This window comes from Mustela putorius, unplaced genomic scaffold, assembly GCF_011764305.1.
Source record: "Mustela putorius furo isolate JIRA1106 unplaced genomic scaffold, ASM1176430v1.1 tig00000095_pilon_pilon_pilon, whole genome shotgun sequence".
NCBI lineage: Eukaryota > Metazoa > Chordata > Mammalia > Carnivora > Mustelidae > Mustela > Mustela putorius.
The window spans coordinates 41,179,241-41,201,064 of record NW_025421280.1 but is presented as its reverse complement, the minus strand read 5'-3'; the positions used below and the strand labels follow the sequence as shown (position 1 = coordinate 41,201,064).

Below are 21,824 nucleotides of genomic sequence, written 5' to 3'. Positions count from 1 at the left end.
CCATCAGGGAGCGGGGGGAGCCGTGGCTGCTGTTTTCCAAAAACAACCCCAGCAGGACTCCTGTTCCCACTCGCTCTGGCAGAACTTCCCCTACTCCCCCTCGGAAAGGGGTCAAGATGTGGACTCTGCTTTCCCTTTCCTTGGACTTGGGTGGCTCTCACGACTTTACTGAATTTCCACGGCGAGGTCAGAAAATGTGGCACATACTACGGCCAGCAGGGCTCACCCACGCACCCGGGAGCCCCTGCGAGGAAGATTGGGACCCGGGCGGGGGCTGCTCTGCAGACTCACGGACTGAACAAGTAACTGTTTCCAGCTGCAAAGCTGTGGGTCGTCTGTCCTGCAGAGATAGGCTCCTGGAAGACTCACGAAAAGCGCCAGCTCAGCGCATCAGGGCCGTCACTGCTCTGCTCTGCCGTGGCCCCACGAGGGAGGGGCACCCAACTTGTCTGTACCATGGCTGCCACGGGGCTGGGCAGCAGCGAGAAGCAAGCGTCAGGCCTGCAGACAGGCAGACCACCTGTGTCACGTGCACACCTGTCCCAGAAGCCAACACAGGGATCGGGGGCAGGCAACTCCCTGGAGACTCAGGGGCCAAGGCCACCTCCAGTCAGCTCCGTGGCCCCCGGAGGTGGCTCCTCCTTCCTAGTCATCAGAAGCCAGGGTGGGCATCGTGTGGCGGGCGCCTCCCCTGCGCAGGGGAGCTGCATAGCCCTGGAGGCTCCCCCCATCCTTGTGGCGCAGGAGTTGCCCATGAGTGAGGACCAGGGCATACGGGAGCCAGCCCCCTTGTCTCAGATGTCTTTGGTGCAGCTCAGGCTCCAGGGCCCCCCCGGATCAGACAGAGGCCAGCCCCAGCCAGGACCACGGCCCCCACGGCCTCACCGGGTCTCCTGGCTGCTTGATCTGGGGTCCAGAAGTCCCGTGCGCCATGATCCTGGATGGATCTCTGCCAGCCGACAGAGTCCTCAGAAGCTGACATGAACCCCTTCCCTGGACGTCACAGTAGCGTGGACCATGGAACCCTATGAACCTCCCCTTCCAGCAGCCCCCCTCCCCGCGCTCCACGTGCACTGACCCTGCCCATAGCGCTTCCCCAGCTCCTCCCCCCTCTTAGCACCTCACCAGCCCACGGCAGCAGTGACCGCCTGGACCCCTGGACCCCGTGGGTCCGCACATCCGTAGCTTGGGTCCCTTGCCCAGCCCTCAAGAGCAAACCGCCAGCTGGCTGTCCTCTGGAAAGGTCCCAAGGACATCCCAGGCCTGCTGTACCCAGGACAGACCCTCCAGTCACCCTCCCGACACTGGGGCTCCCCTGGGGCTTGTGGTATCCATAGAAGCTCCTGGGCCACGGCGGTCCGGGGCTGGCCAGATGCCTCCTCCTGCCCCGTCACCTGGCCCTCTTCGGCCCCCTGCCCAGCCCACCCCCCCATCCAAGTGCTCCAGGACCCCTGTGCTCAGCCCTGGGACTTTTTTCTACGGTGGCTGAGCTGGGAGTACCTGGATCTGAATTCCGTCCCCACAAGTCGGATGAAAGAAGCCAGCACTGCAGCAGGCAGACCCGGGGGACTCTCCAGCTTCTTCTCCGGCCTGGGCCCCCCACTCGGCCCCAGGCACCCTGGCCTCCAGCCCCTTGTCTCCACCGCGGGGCTGTTGTACGTGCGATTCACTCTCTGTCACACTGTTCCTCCCGTCCCGTGGGCCACGCTTCCTCACTCCACTCTGGTCTCTGCTCAACGCCACCTCCTGAGGGACCCCTCCCGAGGGACCTCTCTCCAGAAGGTGCTCCCCTGCCCCCACCCCTGCGAACGCTCACCCGCACTGTCTTCACAGCTCCTGTTGCTACTGAATTTCCAGCCTGTTTATGACTCTCTCCCTGGCTCCCCAGGCTGAGGGCTTTGCTGGTTTTCGCCACCGCTGCACCCCAGCACCTAGATTTCTGCACAGAAGCTGGCTCACAGACGTAAGTGGATTCAGTTGTTGCGGCTGTCGTACCAAACCACCACACACGGACCGTCTGACAGTTCTGGGCTCAGAGGCCCTAAAACCCCGGCCCCAGGTGGACCTGGCTCCTGCCTCCCAGAGGCCGCACCTCGCCCGCCCGCCCACAGCCCCCCTCCCCCATCCTCACCACCAGCCTTGGTCCATCTCTGGGACTCTGACCCTCTCAGTAGGGGGCCCACCAGTATTACCCAAGATAATCTCTTACCAAGTTTTTTTTTGTTGTTTTGGTTTTTCTTAAATGCTAGCTCTGCACCCAACGTGGGGCCTGAACTCAGGACCCTGAGATCAAGAGTCGCACACTCAGGGCTCCTGGGTGGCTCAGTTGGTTTAGCATCTGCCTTCGGCTCAGGTCACGATCCCAGGGTCCTGCTCAGTCCCTCGCCCTCTGCCCCTCTCTGAAACTATAACATCTTAAAATATAAATAAAAAGCCTTGCACGCTCTACTGATTGCAAGCCGGGCACCCCTTCCCATCTCAGTTTTGTTTTTTTCTTTTAAGATTTTACTTATTTGACAGAGAGAGAGTGAGCAAGGCAGGGAACACAAGCAGGGGGAGTGGGAGGGAGAAGCAGGCTTCCCGCTGAGCAGGGAGCTCCACCCCAGACTCTGAATCAGGACCTGAGTGGAGGCAGATGCGGCCACACCTTCTCAAGATTCTTAATCTTATCTGCAAAGTCCCTTTTGTCCTGGAAAGTGACATAATCACAGGCTGAGATTAGGACGTAGGCAGCCGTGGGGGCATTATTTTCTACCAGAACCCAGCCCCAAGGGCGCAGCCAGAAGGAGGCGGAACTGGCCTTGAAGCCGGTTCCGGTGCCCACAGAGCACACCGGGCCCGAAGCCTTTGTCTCTGGACTCCAGGTCCCCGCCCTTGAGGCCGAATTCCCTCCCCACCCCCCCTCCTCCCCCCCCCCCGCTGCACCCTTCTGCTTCACCCCTGCACACACACACCCCCACCCCCCCACCCCGGCCTCCTGAGATCAGGTCTTCCTTCTCAGCAGGCAGAATGGCAGCCACAATGTCCATAACCTTTTTTTTTTTTTTTAAAGATTTTATTTACTTATTTGACAGAGATCACAAGTAGGCAGAGCGGCAGGCAGAGAGAAGAGGAAGCAGGCTCCCCGCTGAGCTGAGAGCCCGACAGGGGGCTGACCCTGAGACCATGACCTGAGCCGAAGGCAGCGGCTTCACCCACGGAGCCACGCAGGCGCCCGTCCATAACCTCTTGAGGAGCCACAGGAAAGCGTCTCAGACGTCAGCTCATGTAACTCTTCGAACAGAGAAGCTGGGACTCAGCTTAGCCTCTGAGGACCATCTCTAAGGCGGCCACAGAACTTCCATCGGACGCAGGCTCTTCTGCGACATGTAAGGGAAGGCCCAAGTCAGACCGACTGAGGAGGAGCAGAACAAACTTATCAGTCTGCCTTTTGGGGGCTTTCAGGGAAGGCCAGCCCAGCTGGATCCGGGAGCACACACAGGGTTATGGCACTTTCTCCTCCAGGGACTCGGGTTCCTGAGTGCCAAGCAGGTTCACAAGGCTTGTGGTGATGAGAAGGTTCACAAGGCTTGTGGTGATGAGAAGGTTCACAAGGCTTGTGGTGATGAGAAGGTTCACAAGGCTTGTGGTGATGAGAAGGTCCCATTTCTCCAGGCCCAGGCCCTCCCAGCTCAGCCACGGGGGCCCCGTGTTCTCTGAAAAAGTCCCAGAGTCCCATCTTACTAGATGAGCCACGTGCCGTTCCTAATCCAACCCACGGCAGCAAGGGACCCGGAGTGCTCTGGGGATTGGGTGACCCTCCCTACAGCCACGGTTCCGAGGGCCGTCCAATCTGAACCTTACAGACTAAGAATGGGATGCCCCCAAGAGAAAATCGAGATGCTGTGGACAGAGGACAGACAGGCAGAAACCCCTGATGACCAGCACCCCAGAACATTTCAGAGCCCAAGGAGCAGACTTTCCTGGGGGCTGAGGCCCCATGGGGCACCTGCTAGAGCACCTCCCTTTTCCTTTCCAGAACCAGCCCCCCACCCTATGCTTTGTGGGGATGTGGGGCTGACACAGGGAGATCCTGGGAAACCTGCCTGGGACAACCACGGTTAGTTCTAAGTCCTATTTACTAACAAGCTGCCACAGGGCGGACGTCGGTGCTCTAGGCAGAGAATGACGGTGAGAACACCTGGAACCCTTAGCAAAGCACACCGACCTTGCCACCCACAAGGGGCCTGCTCCAGGTCCCCCAGGGTGCAGGGCAGAGGTGAGCCAGTCAAGGCCCCGGCCCTGAGATCCTCCTCAGAGATCTCCGTCCCTGTCCCCGCGTTGGAATTTTGCTTTCTTTGCCTCAGGTAGGTTCACCTGCCTGTCCTCACATGGGCCACGGCCAGGCGCCAGGGGCCAGGGGTCCGGGGTCCGGGCACAACCCCCGCAGCTGTGGGCGGCCCCCGCGCGCACCGTAGCGTCACGCCCACCGCCCGGGGCGCCGTCACCCCGAGGATGTGGAGGCCGGAGGCCGGGGCGCCGGGCTCAACTCTCACGCCGAGTGCCGCGGCGGGGGCGCGTGTGTCCAGGACCAGCCCGGGCCGAGCCCAGGCGCCGTCGGGACGAAGGGAGCGCCGGGGAGATGAGGGCACAGCCAGGCCCGGGGCTCGTCCGCGGGGCGGACTCGGTCTGGGGGCTCGGCCGAGGCGGGCGCCGACAGCGGGGTCCACTCCTCTGCCCAGCCTCTCCGGGGAGCCGGTGCCGCCGCTCGCGAGTCCAGTCGTCCGCCCGGTTTCTCCGCGCCTCGGCCTCGGGGCGCACGCAGCTCGCGGGGCCTCCGCACCGCGCCCCACGCTCGGCCCCACCCTCCGCTCCCGGGCGGGACACTGAGGCGCCGCCCGTCGGGGCCCGGGCTCCCACTCCGCCCGCCCGCTCCGCCACGGCCGGCGGGGCCTCCCTCCCCGCTCGCCCAGAACCACCCGAGGAAGGAGCCCGCCCGCCTCCGCCCCGCCCCGCCCAGAGGACCCCGCCCCGGCCCGCCCCGGCCCGCCCCGACCCGCCCCCGGGCCGCGCGGGGACGTCATAAAAAAAAAAACAACCCAAAAGCCTTGCGGCCCGTGCCGGGACGACGCAGCCCAGCCCTGCCCGCCTCCCCGCGCACAGGCATCCCGGGTGCTCGTCGGAGCGGGGGGCGGCCTCCCGGGGGTCGGCAGCGGCGGCCTCCCGGGGGTCGGCAGCGCCAAGGCGCCTGCGCGCTCGGCCCCCCCAGCACGTCCCTCCTGGCGGTCGCGCCTGCGCGCTCCGCGGGCCGGGGCACGGGGACTCCACTTCCCGGTGTGCCCCGCGGGCGGGCGCGCAGGCTCAGTCCGGGCCCCGCCGCGGCGCGCAAGCGCGGTCGGGGGACCGGCAGTGCGCGCAGGCGCAGCGCGGGGCGGGGCGCGCGGGCCAGGCCGAGGCGAGCGCCGGGCGGGCGGCGGCGGCGGCGCCGGGGCGAGTGGAGCGCACAGGGGTCCCGAGTGGCGGCGGCGGCGGCGGCGGCGGCGTAGAGGAAGAAGGCGGCGGCGGCGGCCCCGGCCCCGGCGCCCTCCCGGCCGGCGCGCGGCCCGGCCCGTCCCGCGCCCCCGCCGCGGCCCCGCGGCCCAGCGCGCCCGCGACCCCGGGCCCCGCCGCCGCCGCCGCCATGGCCCGGCCGCTGGTGCCCAGCTCGCAGAAGGCGCTGCTGCTCGAGCTCAAGGGGCTGCAGGAGGAGCCGGTGGAGGGCTTCCGGGTGACCCTAGTGGACGAGGGCGACCTGTACAACTGGGAGGTGGCCATCTTCGGGCCCCCCAACACCTACTACGAGGGCGGCTACTTCAAGGTGAGCTCGCGGCCCCGGGTCCCGTCGGGCTCCTCCCCTCGGGCGGGCCCCTCGCTGTCCGCGCGGCCCCGGGAAGCCGCTGCAGCCCCCGCTTCCCAGCCGGGCTCCGGGAGCCCCGAGGGGAGCCCCGGGAACGCCGCCGGCCGGTTCGGGTGTGGGGCCCTTTGCTGGCCTCAGCCCGTGGCAGACCCGGGAAGGCCCCCAGCTGCCCTCCCCGCTCCCTGCCCGGAGGCAAGAGCTTCCCCAGGCCCGGCGAGCCTTACTGTCGGGGTCCACGGGGCTGGGGGAGAGCGGGAGGGAGGCCAGCGGGGGGGCGGGCCGCGCCGCCCCTTGCCGGGCGCCGACAAAGGCGCCCTCGGGACCTGGCCAGCTGGGGCCTGCTTGGAAAGCGGCCACCCTTCCCGGTGGCAGCGGGGCCGGCCCCCTTGGCTCCCTCCCGAGCTTTATGTAACCTGTCCTCTCGAGCAGGCCCTGGGTGCACTTGTCACGGCCACCGCCCACTTTGTCCCCGGGAGCCACACCGCAGCCTGCGCCCTGGTGGACCTTGGGCCCCTCTCTCTCCCCGGCCTGCTTTTCTGGGTTCCACCGCGGAGCAGGTGGCCGCTGGGGGCCCAGATCCCACTCTCCAGAGCAGTTCTCCTTTGTCGTTGCTGGGAGCAGGGCGGGGGTGCCCTCCCTGGGCCTGGCTGGGTTTCCGAGTGTGACAAAGGACTCGGGCCAGGACTCCGGCAGCCCTCTCGACCTCACCACCGGAGCCCAGGCGCGGCCTTGGAAGGACTCTCGGGTTGCAGGGCTTTGCTTTTGGAGCCAGAGGCACAGGGCCAGGGGTCTCCGTGCATGAGAGCTGGGGAGTGAGCCCTCAGCCTGGAACGGCCCCCACCCCTGCCTGCCGAGAGGCTGCCCAGCCCCGCGGGTGGTGCTCCCAGGACAGGGCTGGGTTCCACGTCAGGCACCGGCCCGCTCTGACGCGCTGGGTCTGGGGTGGACCCCCCAGCAGTTTGACGAGGTCCTTTCTCAGCCTCTCTGCTCTGCGTGGGGCTGTAAGGACGGGTCTCCGCTCACACACCGCGGGAGGGTGGACTCGCACCCTGAGACCAGGCAGGCCGGACGCGACTGAGGTGGCGGATCTGGAAGGAGGGGGTGGGGGGTTCTGACTTGGCCCACTACCTGGTGGCCGGGGATTGTGGTAGATCCTCCAGGCTGGCACTGGCGGAGGGGCCTCATCCCCTGTGTCTGAGAAGACGGGACGCCGGGTTCCAGACTCATCGGCCGCACGTCCTGTCCTCCATGAAGCCGGCGTGGCCTGGCGGTGCCGGGGGGCAGGGGGTGCCATCCACTGTGTCCTCTTCTCTGGGTGGGACTGGGTGGGGAGAGGAGGCGAGGAAATGCCGGGCTGGGAAGTACCCAAGGGCCACCGTCACTTCCCAGCCAGGTTCCCCCGCGTCTTCCTCGTCAGCCTGGCCTTGAGAGCCACAGTGGGCCTCGGGCTCACCTCTGTGTGGTGGACAGAAGGGGGTGCCAGAGGGAAGCAGTTCAGGGCCCTGCTCCAGTGAACTCGCTGTGTGTCTTTGGGCATGGTACTTGCCTTCTCTGGGCGAAGTCCTCCCTGGGGACGCTTGTAACGGTGCCCGGGGGGCGGGGGGCGCACCCGTTCTCAGGGCCCTCCCCTAGAAATCTGTAGGGCAGGTTCCAAGGTCTAGGTTTGCCCTGTAGTCACCAGTGAGTTCCCTCCCTCCCTGGGGTTCAGCATGGTCACTCCAGAACAGAAGGGCTTCCCCTAAATGCCCCCAGTGCCCCCTGCCCTGAAGAGTGACTTCCCAGAGACGGGCCTGGGGCAGTCGTAGCACAGGTGCCCAGCTGGCTCCTGGCACACAGGCTCAGCTGAGCGCCTGGAGCACCGCCAGGATCCCGGGCCAGGCATCGTGGTGTCCAGGACCGGGGCTTACACAAGAAATGAAGCTTTTTTACCTGCTGAGACCTGGGCAGGAGGCCCTCCCCAGTCTGCCTCCATGACCTTCCTGTCTGCTTTCCTGGCCTCCCGCAACGGACGCTCACAGGAGAACGGTCTGTCCGGCGCCGTCCGTCCGGCACCGACTCCTACAAGGCCCAGACCGCAGGGGTGCTGGGAGTCACGGTGCCGTGAGCACGCATCTGTTTTCATTTTCCCCACGGCCTGGAAGCTGACCCTGGGAGTCCACCGTCATGCTGGGGGTGCGGAGCCCCCAGGGCCCCACCAACCTGTGTGCTGACCTGAACCCGCCATGCTCCCCGGGGCCTGGCTCCTGGTCCCTCCACAGGGCTGCGCTGAGAGAATGGCCCCTAGGGTTGCTCCTCGGCCATGGGGCGGGGGCCTGGGTCAGCCCAGGTGACCCCGAGGAGGCCTTCTAGTGTGTGGCAGGCAGGGTCCAGGCCGCCCTCTGGTGGGGGTGTCTGTCCTGGCTGATGTCCTCGTCTGCGTGTCCGTGGGCTCAGTCCCCAGACGGCAGCCTGCACTGGCTGAGCCTCCTGCTCTCTGCCCCTCCCCAGGCACGCCTCAAGTTCCCCATCGACTATCCGTACTCCCCACCGGCCTTCCGGTTCCTGACCAAGATGTGGCACCCCAACATCTACGAGGTGAGTCCGCCAGGCCCACCCCGCCCCCAGCGTGTCCATACTGGGGAGGGGGCTGCACTGCCTGACGGGAGAGGGCTGTGGTGTGGGCACTGACCCCCTCTACCGTCCCCACACAGACAGGGGACGTGTGCATCTCCATCCTCCACCCCCCGGTCGATGACCCCCAGAGCGGGGAGTTGCCCTCAGAGCGGTGGAACCCCACCCAGAATGTCAGGTGAGGCTGGACCAGGCCCTGTTGGAGGGGCTGCGCAGGACAGGAACCCTGTCCCCCAGCAGCTCTCCCGCCTCGGCTCCTGTGGGACTTGCTCGAAGCTGGCCAGGCCTAGGGACACAGATGTGGGCGGACATGTGTCTCTTGCTCTCAGGGCCGTGACTCCCTGGATTCCTGCGTTGTCCATCCAAACTGTCCTCCCGCCGGGGTCCTGGGGGCCCCAAAGACCCTCTCCCCTCGTTTCCTGGTGCTCCGTGCCCCATCCACCCTTGGGAACAGCCACTGGGAACCTCAGGGCCATGTTTTCTCTCCCACGGTCCCCCCACAGAGGCCGGTCACCTCTGTTTCAGGGCCAAGCCCCTCACCCTGCCTCCTGCCCTGCATGTCTTTAGTTCAGCCCAAGCCATAATGAAAGCTGGTGGCACGGAGGGACCCACTTGCCTGCAGGATGCCTTGAGAACGGGGACATGTGGAATGAAGGTGGTCCTGGCTGCCCACACGTGTCCTTTCCCCAGGCTGGGCTAGCGTGGGGCAGGGGCTAGGAGTGCGCCCTTACTCTCCAAGGGGCCTGAGACAGAAACCAGAGGCAGCGACATCACCCACAGGGTTGGGAGTTGAGGGGTCCCCCGGGTGGGGGCTGGCCCCTGGGTGTGTCCACGAATACCATGGCGCTAGGCCTGGCTCCTGGGGTGGTGTGGCCAGAGAGCACGCCGCCCCGGCGGACGCCACCCCCCCCAACACACACACGCACCCCCAGGACCATCCTGCTGAGTGTCATCTCGCTCCTCAACGAACCTAACACCTTCTCACCGGCCAACGTCGACGCCTCCGTGATGTACAGGAAGTGGAAAGAGAGCAAAGGCAAGGACCGGGAGTACACGGACATCATCAGGTGAGCCCCGTCGCGGGGGGTGGGGGTACACGGACATCATCAGGTGAGCCCTGTCGCGGGGTGGGGGGTACACGGACATCATTAGGTGAGCCCCGTCGCGGGGTGGGGGGTACACGGACATCATCAGGTAAGCCCCGTCGCGGGGGGTGGGGGGTACACGGACATCATCAGGTGAGCCCCGTCGCGGGGGGTGGGGGTACACGGACATCATCAGGTGAGCCCTGTCGCGGGGTGGGGGGGTACACGGACATCATTAGGTGAGCCCCGTCGCGGGGTGGGGGGTACACGGACATCATCAGGTGAGCCCCCGTCGCGGGGGGTGGGGGGTACACGGACATCATCAGGTGAGCCCCGTCGCGGGGGGTGGGGGTACACGGACATCATCAGGTGAGCCCCGTCGCGGGGGGGTGGGGGTACACGGACATCATCAGGTGAGCCCCGTCGCGGGGGGTGGGGATACACGGACATCATCAGGTGAGCCCCGTCGCGGGGGGTGGGGATACACGGATATCATCAGGTGAGCCCCGTCGCGGGGTTGGGGGGTACACGGATATCATCAGGTGAGCCCCGTCGCGGGGTTGGGGGGTACACGGACATCATCAGTTGAGGCCGGCTGCCGGGGTCTGCCCGGAGACAGTGGTCCAGGAGGGAGACCCCGTCGCGCAGTGGGGGGCGGGGGGCCGCCAGGCTCAGGCCAGCACACTGGCTCTTTCTCTTTCCCTCTGTTCATTGTGCCCCCCCCCTCCCCCTGCTCTTTATGAAAACGGATGTTCTCTCTCTGTCACGGGGGAGGCTCGAGTCCTGCGAGCACGTGGTCCGCGTGTGTAGCTGACGGCGCCTGAGCCGTGTGCTGCGGAGTCTGGGTCCCAGGAGCACATACGGTCGGGCCTAATGGCCCAAGCTCCAACCGGGTCGGACCACTCCCGTCCGTCCTGGGCAGCCCAGCCCCCTGCTTGCCCCCTGCCAGGTGTCCTCCAGATGGGGCTGGTTTGCTGCTCCTTCCCAGACTGACTCTTGCCTCAACTTCGCTTTTCGTGCTTTTTCTTTTGGGGGGGGGCGTGCTTTTCCCACATCACGTTGTACGTTCTCATGATTCCCTGCGGTGAACGTCGCTCACGTTTGTACCTTTGAAACTTTGAGTTATTCTGTAAAGGCAGAAAAAGATCATGTATTAGCGTGTTTAGAAAATCACTTTCATTTTTTGGAAAACACCCGTTTTTCCTGGTTTTAGAAGCAGCGTGGTGTGCAGGGATCGGGCAGGACTAAGCCTCCAGCCCTCGTGCTGGTCTCTTCTGGTGATAAGTGATGGTCCCCGCAAAGCAACCGTCGGCAGAAGGAATGCGCCCCGGAGCGGGCGGGAGCGGGCGGGAACGGGCGGGACGTGGTCTGGGGCTCGGCTCGGGCACTGGAGCTGCTTGACCTCCTTTTCTCTGGCCCGGCAGCCGCTCTGTGTCCGTTGTCCATTGTTACTGTGTAATGCGCTTTACGGACTAGTGGGGGACGGACTTAACCCTTTGTTGGGTTTTTCCAAAAGCTCGTGCACTTCTTACCTAGAAAGAGGAGTAAGGTCTGCACCAAGCTGCGTCATGACCCGGGTCGAGGAGTGGGGGTGGCGTCCCCAGCAGCACCCACAGGAACGTTCGGGCCGCAGTCCTGGCATGTATGCGCAGGGTCGTCCCTGGGTCGGGGGCACGCCTGGCTGTCATGGAAGCAGGACCTCGGAGGCACTGCGGGACCCCCGGGGCTGCGGGGCGGTGCCACGGGACATCCGTGTGTCGGAATCACCGCTGTGCCCTTGAAAGTGGCACAGTTCTGTGTGGATAAAGCTCCAGGAGCTCACGTGGGTGAGGAGGGGACGCCTTCGTGACAGAGAAACAAAAAGGAAGCCTCGTGATCTGAGCAGGTCACCGAACAGTTAGCATTTATGTGGGGCCTTGCAGACACCCGCATGCACCACTGCCCCAAGACCAGCCCCCCCAGCCTCCCGCCGCTGCTGCTCTGCCTGATCTCGGAGGCCCGTGGGCCGGCCTCCCGCACGCACACGCGTGCACACGGCTGTGCATGTGCCATCGTCCCCCGCCCCCACCCCCGCTAGTCCGTCTCCCTGTCCTCCGCAGACCCCCGGGTCCCTGTGCGCCAGGGGCACCTGGACGGGGGAGAGCGTCACCGGGAGCCTCGTGTCTGCTCCGCTTTCTGCTCGTTGTGCTTCTCTTTTCTCAGAGTGAAACCACGTTCTCCTTCGGTGGCTCTGGCCTGTTTTTGCTGGGTCTGTGGTGGTTTCTGTGAGCAGCGTCTGAACGATGGGTGCAGGGTTGCTCGTGGGATCCGGGTGCTTTTTCCCCTAGCAGCATGCACACGCACACGCATACACCTGGCCCTACGGGGACCCCGTGCCCACAGAGCGGCCCCTTCCCCCAGTTCCTTGTCTCCCCATTGTCCCAGGAAAGCTCTCCCCCGAGGCCAGGCGGTCCCAGCTCTGGGGCTCTGCGGAGGAGCAGCAGCTGGGCTGGCGGCGGCTGCCGGGAGTGCCTGTCGGGCTCCTGACCGGGGGGACCCTCCCTGTGTGGCGGGACTCCTGAGGGTCCTGCGCGCTGCCTCGCCCCAGTTCTTTTTCCAGGCACCGCCCACGCGGCGCCAGAATTACGAGCAGACTGTCTTCAGCCCTCGGGTCCCTGCAGGCCGCTCACACATGCCCACGTGAGGGCGGCTGGGACGTGAGCCGCTGCCCCGCCCCGCCCCCACCCAGCCGTGTCCCCACGCGCTCTGCCAGCGGGTCGTTGACAGGGTGTGCCATCCTTGGCCCTGCAGAGCGTCCGTTCGGGGGTGGTTGGTGCCTGCTCGTCGGGCTCTAGGTGGGAGTCCCCCACCTCGGGAGCAGCTCCCCGGGAAAGCCAGTGCGCCGGGCTGAGCGCGAGCCCCGATTTCCTCCTCGCGCTGGCCTTCCCCGTCTGCCCCCACACCTCCATCTGCCTGTCCCTGCGTCCCTCCGTGTGTGGTGGGCGCCAGGGTGGCCCAGGCGCTGAATGCGTGCTGGAAGGTCGGCTGCAGGCCTGACCCTCCGTCCCGGCCGGCGCACCTCTGCTGTCCCGGCCGGCGCGGCCGCGCGCCTCCCGTGGGTGCCGACCGTCCCGCGGGACCGCTCGTCTCTGGCGGCCAGGGTCCTGCGTGCCGTGGGCCCCGCCCTGTCTGGCCCTCCTCTGCGGCCTCCGAGCTCCTGAGGGCTGGGCTCCTGTTGAGGGACCCCGACGGGCACAGAGCCGTAGCCCACAGGACCGTCTCTCCCCAGGAAGCAGGTCCTGGGCACCAAGGTGGACGCGGAGCGGGACGGCGTGAAGGTGCCCACCACGCTGGCCGAGTACTGTGTGAAGACCAAGGCCCCGGCGCCCGATGAGGGCTCGGACCTCTTCTATGACGACTACTACGAGGACGGGGAGCCCGAGGCCGAGGCCGACAGCTGCTTCGGGGACGACGAAGACGACTCCGGCAACGAGGAGTCCTGACACCACGACCCCGAGAATAAACTTACAGATTTTACCTCAGCAGGCCCGGGCTGTGTGGCGCCGAGACTGCCTCGCGGGAGGGGTGCTGCCTGGCCCCTTGGGTGGTCTGCTCTCGGGGGTCGCCCAGCTCCCACGTGTGTCCTGGGTCCTCTGCTTCCCAGGAGAGGGCCGCCTGCCAGGTTTGGGACAGCCTGGGCGGCGGGGGCCTGAGGAACCTGGAGCCCCCACCGGTCCGCAGCTCCTGCTGGCCGGGGCCAGAGCCGTGGGCTCCCAGCTTGTGCGTGGACGGGTTCACCTGTGGTAACTCCTCTGCTCTGGTTTGTTTGGAATCTGAATAAAACGACTTTATGAGAAGCTAGAGAACCACCCTCTCCTTGGTCTCCACGAAGGACTGCAGAGAACGGCCGGTCTGTCGCCAGGCCCCTGGATCCTGACAGGCCCACGTGCCTGTGACCGTCCGTGCCAGGCGCGGGGGTAGGGCCTACAAGCACCCGGACACACACGCTGGGGGCACCATGGGGATGGGGGGTCTGGGCGGGAGGTGGCCACATGTCCGCGGACACCCTGGCAGCCTGGTGCAGAGCACGTGCTGCCAGCCCGCACCCGGCCCCTGGGGCCTTGGGGCAGTAAGCCGCCTCCCTGCCAGCCGTTGGGCCCCCGGCAGCCCCGACGGGACCTGCGTCGTGCCACCGTCACCCAGGACCTTGGCTTCATTCCGCGTGACTGACACGTCCAGAGTGGCCCAGATTCGGGATCAGATGGCCTAGTCGGGATGAGGTCCCCCATGGGGTCAGACGGGCACGTGCCCAGCCTGACAGCACCATGGCTGGGCCTGGCTGACCCCACGCAGGAGGGCGCTGGGCAGAAGGAGCCGGGCTGTCCGGGGCGGGGCCAGTCAGACCTGCACCGCAGCCGCTCACCAGGGCTTCTCCCCTGCCCCGCTAGTGTGCCCTCGGGCTGTGGGTGCTACTCTCTGTGAGCCCCTGTGGTCTGGTGGTTCCTGACCTGGAAGGGTTCACCCCTTGTTTTAGTTTCTGGCTTCTCTGAAGCCCAGAGAGCTGGCACTGCCGGCCCGGCAAGGGCCCCTGTGGATAGGACTTGCCGCTGGTGTTCTCAGCTGACGCGGCCTGTGACAGCTACACCTGTGCCCCTCCCCAGCTCCTAATTCGGGCCTCGGGCCGCCTGGGGTCCAGACTGCTGAGTGGGGGCCAGGTGTGCAGCCCTCTCAGCATCCAGTGGCTTGGAGGCCGGGAGACCCACACCTGCTCTTGACTTCCTCCTGCCGGGAGGAGGACCCCTGGGCTGGGGTCGGGCTTACCGTGAACCCCTCCCTGTGTGGCTGGCACCCCGCGCTAGGAGCCGGTCAGGAAGGGGATGGGCACTGGGGAGGCCTGCCCCGCCCCGCCCTGTCTGGGGGACCCGCAGGCGTCCTCAGCGGCCTCCCCTGGCCCTTGGGCTTCCTCACAGCGGCTCGGGCTCCAGGGAGAGGGGCCACAAGCAAGGCCACGTCCACCCACGCGGAGGCCACACGCATCGCTTCCGCACAGACTTGGACGCAGGTGAGGGAGAGCCCTGCCGGACCCGAGAGGAGGGGACCCGTACCCACCTCTCGGATCCTCCCCCACTCAGCTGCCACGGAAGCTTTTGCACCCCCAGATCTGGCCGTGGTACCTGAGGCCTCAGTTCAAATGCTGTAGCCTGTTGTGAACTCGTGGCATCAGTGTCAGATCTGAGCGGTGCAAGCTGCGAGACAGAGACCGGGAGCCCGGTTACGTAGAAACTTAAGAGAAATCCTTTTTACACTCTGTGGAAAATAGAGCGTGTGTGTCCTGTATGGTATTTGGGACACATTCTCCGTATAAGATGATGTTTCGTCCTTGATCTGAGATTCCGAGCGCAATCTGTTTAGATGCCGGCCAGGCCACTCGTCCTGGGGCGGCTACCGTCCCACTGGACAGGACGTGTGAACACTCTGTAAATACAGTTTCTCTTGAACTTGTCCCTGGCCTGACACACCCTCCTGCGTGAAGACAGGCCACCTGGCCTCACTTGCCAGTGCCACCAAATGAAAAGATGGCTGGTGACTTGTCTCAGAGTCCCTGCACACGGGAGAGTGCTGTGGCCTCCTGTGACCAGCTGGCCTTTATAGTGACTGCTTCGGTGAAGGACAAAATGCCCAACTCAAACGGACTCCTCCCATTAGCTTCTGGGAGTGAAAGGCCACGGGTTTCAGGCACAGTGGAATCCAGGCCCATGTTCTGCCCAGACCATCTCCCCTGGGGTCAGCAGCAGAGTGACAGCTCCAGACCTGTCTGTATCCTACTCCCGGAATCGGAATCTGTGTCTCTGAAAATCAGGAAAGGCAAGGACTTGGGTCCTGTCCTGGAGCCTCCGGGGGAGCCAGCCCTGCCCACAGCTTGACTGGCTGTGGGAGGCCCGTTTCCACCCGCCGGCCTCCAGGACTGGGGAAGAGTCCGCTTGTGTGGTCCCAGGCGCTGAATGTGCCCTGAGCCCGGCCAGCCGACAGCCGTATGCCTCCGCCTTCTTTGAGCGGCCCTTCTTTTTTAAGGAACTCCTCTTCCCTTGGGACCATCCAGGCGGACACCCTAATGGCTCCATGTCCAGCAGAGAGAGAGCTGCTTTGGAAGAACTCCGTGGAGATCAGACCGCCTGAGCACCACGGGGACCCCACATCCCCTTTGCCAGCCCTGGGGGCCTGTACACAGGGCAGTGGGAGGCAGGGTGCAGGGTTGTGAGGGGGAACTGTCCCTGCCCATCAGCCTGAACCCCTCAGGGGGTGGGGTCGGGGGAGGGGACAACCAAGGTGGTCATGGCAGGGGTCGGGAAAGGAAGGTCATGGTGGACGGGGCGCTGGGGGGGCAGCCCTAACCCAGTCTCTCCCCAGGAGGCGACAGCTTGAGATTCACGTCGCAGGGTCGTGAGTTTGCCTCCTGCTCCTTGCCCACTCGTGGCCCCTGCCCTGTGCGAGGCCGGGGTGCAGGCCTTGTACACCTACAATGGGTGTCTGCGGAGTGAGCCCGCCCTGCTCCACCCACTCTGTGACCCCCAGGGGCCGTGGGGTTGTGCGAAGCTGCGGGGATTTCTGGGGAAGGACTGCGGGCTGCGACAAAGTCAGCTGCCCCTGCGCAGAGCCGGGTCTCTCAGGACACCTGGCCCCAGGCCGAGAGCCGGCCCACGGGGGTGGCACAGGCGTCCCCAGCAGGAACCCGGCCTTTGAGGATAAACCTGTCCTGGGGCTGGCCAGCCGTCAAAGTCCCCGGTGAAGCTGACCAAGGGACCGGGGAGTCTTTCAGGCACAGCTTGCTCCAAGGGCTCAGGTGAGGGCCCCTGCCCCAGCCTTCTTCCTGGCCTTGCCGGCTTGCCCCAAGCCACGTGATCAGAGACTCTCCACAGTGGAAGGACAGCGGCCCAGGGTCCCACGCCACCTCTGACCCAGTCCCTGGGTGGTAGGGGCTCCAGCCAGCGCTTGGCACTTCTAGACATACGTCCTGGAGTCTAGGGCAATGACAGGAGCAGGGGGGCCTGGCCAGACAGGAGCTGGGGGAGGGGCCACCGCCCACACCCTGACCCTGCTGCTGCTGAGGCTGCTCCCGGGGGGTTCCTGCGTGCTGAGACCCCAGCCTTCCCTCCCACATCAGGGCGGCAGCCCCGAGTCCTGCATGGAAGCTCCCCCTCGTCTGGGGAGCTGCCTCCGTGTGCTCACGGTGCTGGGGGCAGCTGGGAGGGGTCCTGGCTTGCACCCCAGGCCCCCATCCTGCACTGCTCGCCTCCCCTCCCCCTTCCCGTCTCCAGCAGCTGGACCCCGGGCTGGCTCCAGTGGCGGTGCTGGCATGGCGCAGCGTGGCCAACTGGGGGCCTCGGGAGCTAGACCTGTGGGTGCCAGACATACAGAAGAGCCACAAGGCCCAGTTCTGGCCCAGCCCCCTCACTCCCTACAAAGTGCCTGAGCACCAGCGGGGAGGGCCTGGCCGCAGGGCATCAGCCCATGGCCGGGGGCCACCAGACAAGCCCCCTACGTTCCCCTCTCTGGGTGGGGTGGTCCTGGAGGTCAACGCTAGCATTAGGCCATTCATCTGCAGAAACTGAGGCCCAGAGATGTTAGTCAAGCTGCCAGTCACATAAGCAGTGGGGAAGCTGGGGTTTGAACTCCAGGACCCGTGATCGGGGCACAGATGTAGCATGTGCAAAGGCCCTGGGACAGGAAAGAGCAGCAAATTGTGTGAGGAGGACATGAGGAAGGAGGTGGGGAGTCACGGCAGAGGCCCACGTGGCTGCGGGGGCCGGGTCTGTGCCCCCGATTCAGGGCCCCTCCAGGGGGCACGGGGGGCAACTGGGTTCTAGAGCCTCTGGCAGGGGTACTCGGGGGGGCCCGGTGTACAGCAGGGGCCAGCAGGCTTAAATCCTTCCCTGCAGCTCTAGGGTCAGCCCTCCCATGCCTGTCCTCTGGCCCCTCGTGTTCCGTCTCCGTGAAATCCCCAGCTGCTGGGGCCCCAGCCTCAGACCTGACACCCGGGGAAGACGCCACGCCCTTGCTCGGCAGACCCCTCACTGCAGACGGTGAGGCAGGGAAGGGGGGACCGATGGGTCGTAATAAACTGTGTGGACCTGTGTGACTCTGACCCCACTCCTGTTCTCCCTGGGCCACGTGGCCGTGCACAGGCCATGGCTTCCCTGCTGATGAAGCGGGCTGCACTCGGAAGGCTCTTCATGGAGGCCACCAAAGTCAGGGGCCTGCCGCTCCCGGGACAGGCTCCAGGCCGGGACCCCGGGGGCTGGGCCAGAGGCGTTGATGCTCGGAGACCCCGAGCAGGGATGTTCAGTATCTTCTTCCTCTTGTTTTTCTGGTAACATCTTTATTGAGATGCGATTCCCATGCTGCAGATACACCAGATTCTAGAACTTTCCGCCACCTTAGAAGGAAACCCCGTCCCCACCAGCTGTGACACCCGGGCCCTGGGGCCCAGGAGCCCCCTTCCCCGTGTGTGGAGGAGCCCGTTCTGGGCGGGCCACCCGCGTGGACTCACACCCCACATGCCCTTCTGTGTCTGCTTCCCTCCCCAGGCGTTGTGGGCTCGGGGCCGTCCCCGGGGCTGTGGCGGGGTGGGGCTCGCTCCTGTCAGCGGCCGGTGACGCTCTCGCACTCGCACGCAGGCACCTGTGTGTTCCAGCCACCAGCCAGCGGGTTTTGGACTGTGCCTCGACTTGGCTGCTGGGCGCATCCGGGGCCTTTCGCTCTGGCCACTTCTTTCCTGCACAGAAGCGCTGGCCTGCCACCACGCCGCCACCAGCACCGTGGCCCTGTCCTTGCTTTGCAGGAAGCCACGGGTTGTATTGTTCTGTGACACCCTCAAGGGAGAGCCACATTTAGGGGCAGGGAGGCCAGGAAGGAAGCCTCGGGCCTTGTCCGTGTCCTGGCAGGGCTCCATCTGGCTGCAGTCAGGGCAGGGTGTGGAGGGAGAAAGGCTTATCTCCCCATCCCAGCTGCTCCTTCCTGGCCCAGCGGGGCGCCCCCATGGGTCCCCAGGGGCGTGGGAGGCCACCAGCATGACTGAGAAGAAGCCCGCATAGCTTGGGGACTCAGCACTGCCCAGGCCATCTCCAACAGTGTCAAAACGGCCTCCCTCTGGCTTCCACCAGACGGTAGGACTCCACTCCCTCCAGGAGAGGCAAAGCCACAAAGCAGGATTTCAGGACAATGAGACCCTATCCTCCCACAACCTGGGACACGAAGTCAGAGATGAAGGTGCGCAGGACTGCCCTCCCTCCCCAGGCTCCAGGAGAGGACCCTTCCTGGCTCCTCCAGCTCCGGAGTCTCCAGGCGTCCCTCGGCCTGTGGCTGTGCCCCTCCTGTGCCGCCTCCATGGTCACGTGGCCTCTGCCCTGTGTCTGTCAGAATTCCCCTTTTATGAGGACATCGGCTGGTGGCTAGGACCCACCCTGCTCCAGTGTGACCTCATTTTAAGCCAGTCACCTGCAGCTGCTCCAAAACAAAGGCCCATTCTAAGGAACATCTGGGTACAGATGGGGTGGGCGGCTCCGTTCCCGCCAGCACAGACATGACACTCATCACCCCATGGAAGACACCAGCTCACCTGCCCCGGTGCCCTGTGATGGGAAGGTCCTCATCACAGCTGACTGACGAGGGAACCTGGGCTCTGGCGATGAAGCCACACATCCCGCAACCCGTGGTGGGGTTGGGGGGAGGGCCAGGGTGGGGTTCGCGCCTGGGCACGGCAGCACGGTGCTCAGCAAACAGAGGAGCCTCAAGGAAAGCCTGGCTAGCTGGGGGTCTGCCCCAGAATAACAGATCGGAGCCCACAGCGTGGGGCCCGGGGGTTGGAAAGCGGCTGAAGTCAGGGCGTCCAGGGAGATCGCACTGGAGCACAGATCCAGAATTAATTCGCCACGATGCTAAGCTTCTCAAATTGGACCCTTTCTCTCCTGTCTTAGGGTTGAAGGGGGGGGTACCTGCCAAGGAGCTCCGGCAGACAATGGGGGCGGGAAGAGGCATGGGGGGAGGGAGGGGCCGTGTGCAGAACCCACGGAGTGGCGGGGGGGGCGGGCGGGGGGGCCACCATCCCCATAACGCTGGAGGCGGAGGACTGGCCAAAACCAAAGGCTGAGCGAGAAAGAGCCCCCCTGAGATCCCAGTATAGCAAAGACACCAGCCAACCCCGGGTGAGGAACCCGTGGGCCACTGGGGAGCCCCGACAGGGTAGCCAGCTCAGTGAGTGGGGGCAGCGGCCATCTTTCCGGAGAAAATATCACTTAAGCGGTGAAGTGCCCCAGAGCTGACAGGCTGAACCCCCTCGCAGGCTGGGCACACCCCAGGGGGCCTCCCCGGCTCAGCTCCCCTGCGCACCCCCGGGTGGTCCAGCCCCAGCCCCACTGCCATCAAGTCCACATGGAGGGAGGTGTGGGATTTGCAGCAGCTCCCTGGCCCGTGGCCAGCAGTAACAAAGCAAAACGGAAATCATGCTCCAACAGCTCTGGGGCCGAAAGTCCAACATTGAGGAGGGCTGGCCCGTGCGCCCGCTGCAGCCTCAGGGGAGTAATCTTCTGGCCCTTCCAGCTCCTGAGCTCCAGGCGTGGTCCCTCGACCTGTGGCCGCATCCCTCCCGGGTCTGCTCCCTCTTCCCAGCCTGTCTCTTCTGGGTGTCTGTGTCTCTCGTCTTGCACCTCTTAGAAGGACACCAGTCGTTGGGTTAGGGTCCCCTCGATCCAGGACGAGCTCATCTCAAGACCCTTTCTCCAAATGAGGCCCCATTCACAGGTTCTGGGGGGCACCACTCAGGCCACTGACACCCTGTCCTCTGCCCATTCCCACTGCGGACCCTCCCGGGCCCCCTCCCCCTCGGTGGCCCAGCCATCTCTCTAGAACACGCAGCAGACGACAAGCCCCCTTTGCCCGAACCCCTCTCAGGGTTCTGGATGAAGACCTGGAGAGGTCTGGATTTCAAAGCTCCCCCTTTCAGAAAAATGCACCTAAAAACTCAGAGGGGACACTGTAGCCCCGGACAGATGGGAGTGACAGAATGGAAATCTAACATCCGCTTCTCTCTCCTGCTCCGTGAGTTGGAGACATTTTCTAAGAAAAAGCAGAAGGCAGTGGACCGGGCGGGGGTGGCCTCCTGGGTGTAGGGCGTCCGAGACAGGCCAGGAGAGGCCTCCGCCCGGAGGTGGCCAGCGTGGGGACGAGGAGGGAGCCAGCAGCGCCACACAGCCTGGCACGGCCTGCCCAGGACTCCAAGGCAGGACACAGGGCCAGAGACGCTGGAGTCAAGGGCCTGGGGTGCCCAGTCCTGAGGGTCAGCAGGGCCTGGGCTTCTTGCCATCCCCAGACCAAAGCGGCAGAGACAGACAGAGAGGAGGGCCTGTCTCCTTGCAGTTCTGTCGGACGGAGACGTCCCGATCTGGAATCTGGGCCCCTCCCAGACAGGGAGCCGGCGTCCGAGGCCCCGGCGGGGGCGGAGCAAGGAGGGGCACCTGCGGGACGCGGGAGTGGCCGTTGGTCCTCCCGGAGGACCCGCCACGCACCAGCGGGCGGGCGGGAGGCCAGCGCAGGAGGCAAGGAGCTCGGGCTGGCCACGAGGTCAGAGTGAGCAGGGCAGCGAGGGAACTGACGACAGGTGACGGTACTGGGCTGCTTTGGGGCAGGTCAGAGATGCCAGGCGGAAGGACACCCACATACACCTGAGTTTCAGATACAGAACAGGTACATTTCAATGTCCGTCTACCCCAGATACTGCATGGGATAGGCTAACACTTTAAAAATCATGGATTTGGGCTGCCGGGGTGGCTCAGTGGGTTAAAGCCTCTGCCTTCGGCTCAGGTCATGATCTCAGGGTCCTGGGATCGGGCCCCGCATCGGGCTCTCTGCTCCGTGGGGAACCTGCTTCGTCCTCTCTCTCTCTGCCTGCCTCTCTGTCTACTTGTGATCTCTGTCTCTCTGTCAAATAAATAAAATCTTAAAAAATACAAATCACGGATTTTTTTTAAATCTGAAATTCATTTTTATTTGCTAAATCTGGCCACCCTTGCTGGAATGATCCTGGAAGTCTTCTCCAGCCCCAGGGAGGGGGGCCAGAACGCTGGGTCTTGGGGGAGGCACAGCCACATCGTGCAAACAGGCGCAGAGACCGCCCGGTGGCCAGAATACTTCCCACGAGATCTGTCCCCGCCCAGCCCGGCGAGGGCAGGACAGGGGCCACGGACTTCCACCCAGGCCGGAGGGACTGGAAGCCAGCTGGC

The 21,824-nt window shown here is 65.1% G+C and overlaps 1 protein-coding gene across 1 annotated transcript; it reads left to right on the top strand.

Moving 5' to 3' along the window:
• Positions 1–456: 456 nt before the first annotated feature.
• On the top strand, positions 457–13,410 carry CDC34 (cell division cycle 34, ubiqiutin conjugating enzyme). Its single transcript, XM_004778138.3, has 7 exons — positions 457–757; positions 4,430–4,637; positions 5,143–5,836; positions 8,363–8,449; positions 8,566–8,663; positions 9,418–9,552; positions 12,839–13,410. The coding sequence occupies exons 1-7, from the start codon at positions 457–459 to the stop codon at positions 13,050–13,052; spliced, it is 1,737 nt and encodes a 578-aa protein (XP_004778195.2). The 3' UTR covers positions 13,053–13,410.
• Positions 13,411–21,824: the final 8,414 nt, after the last annotated feature.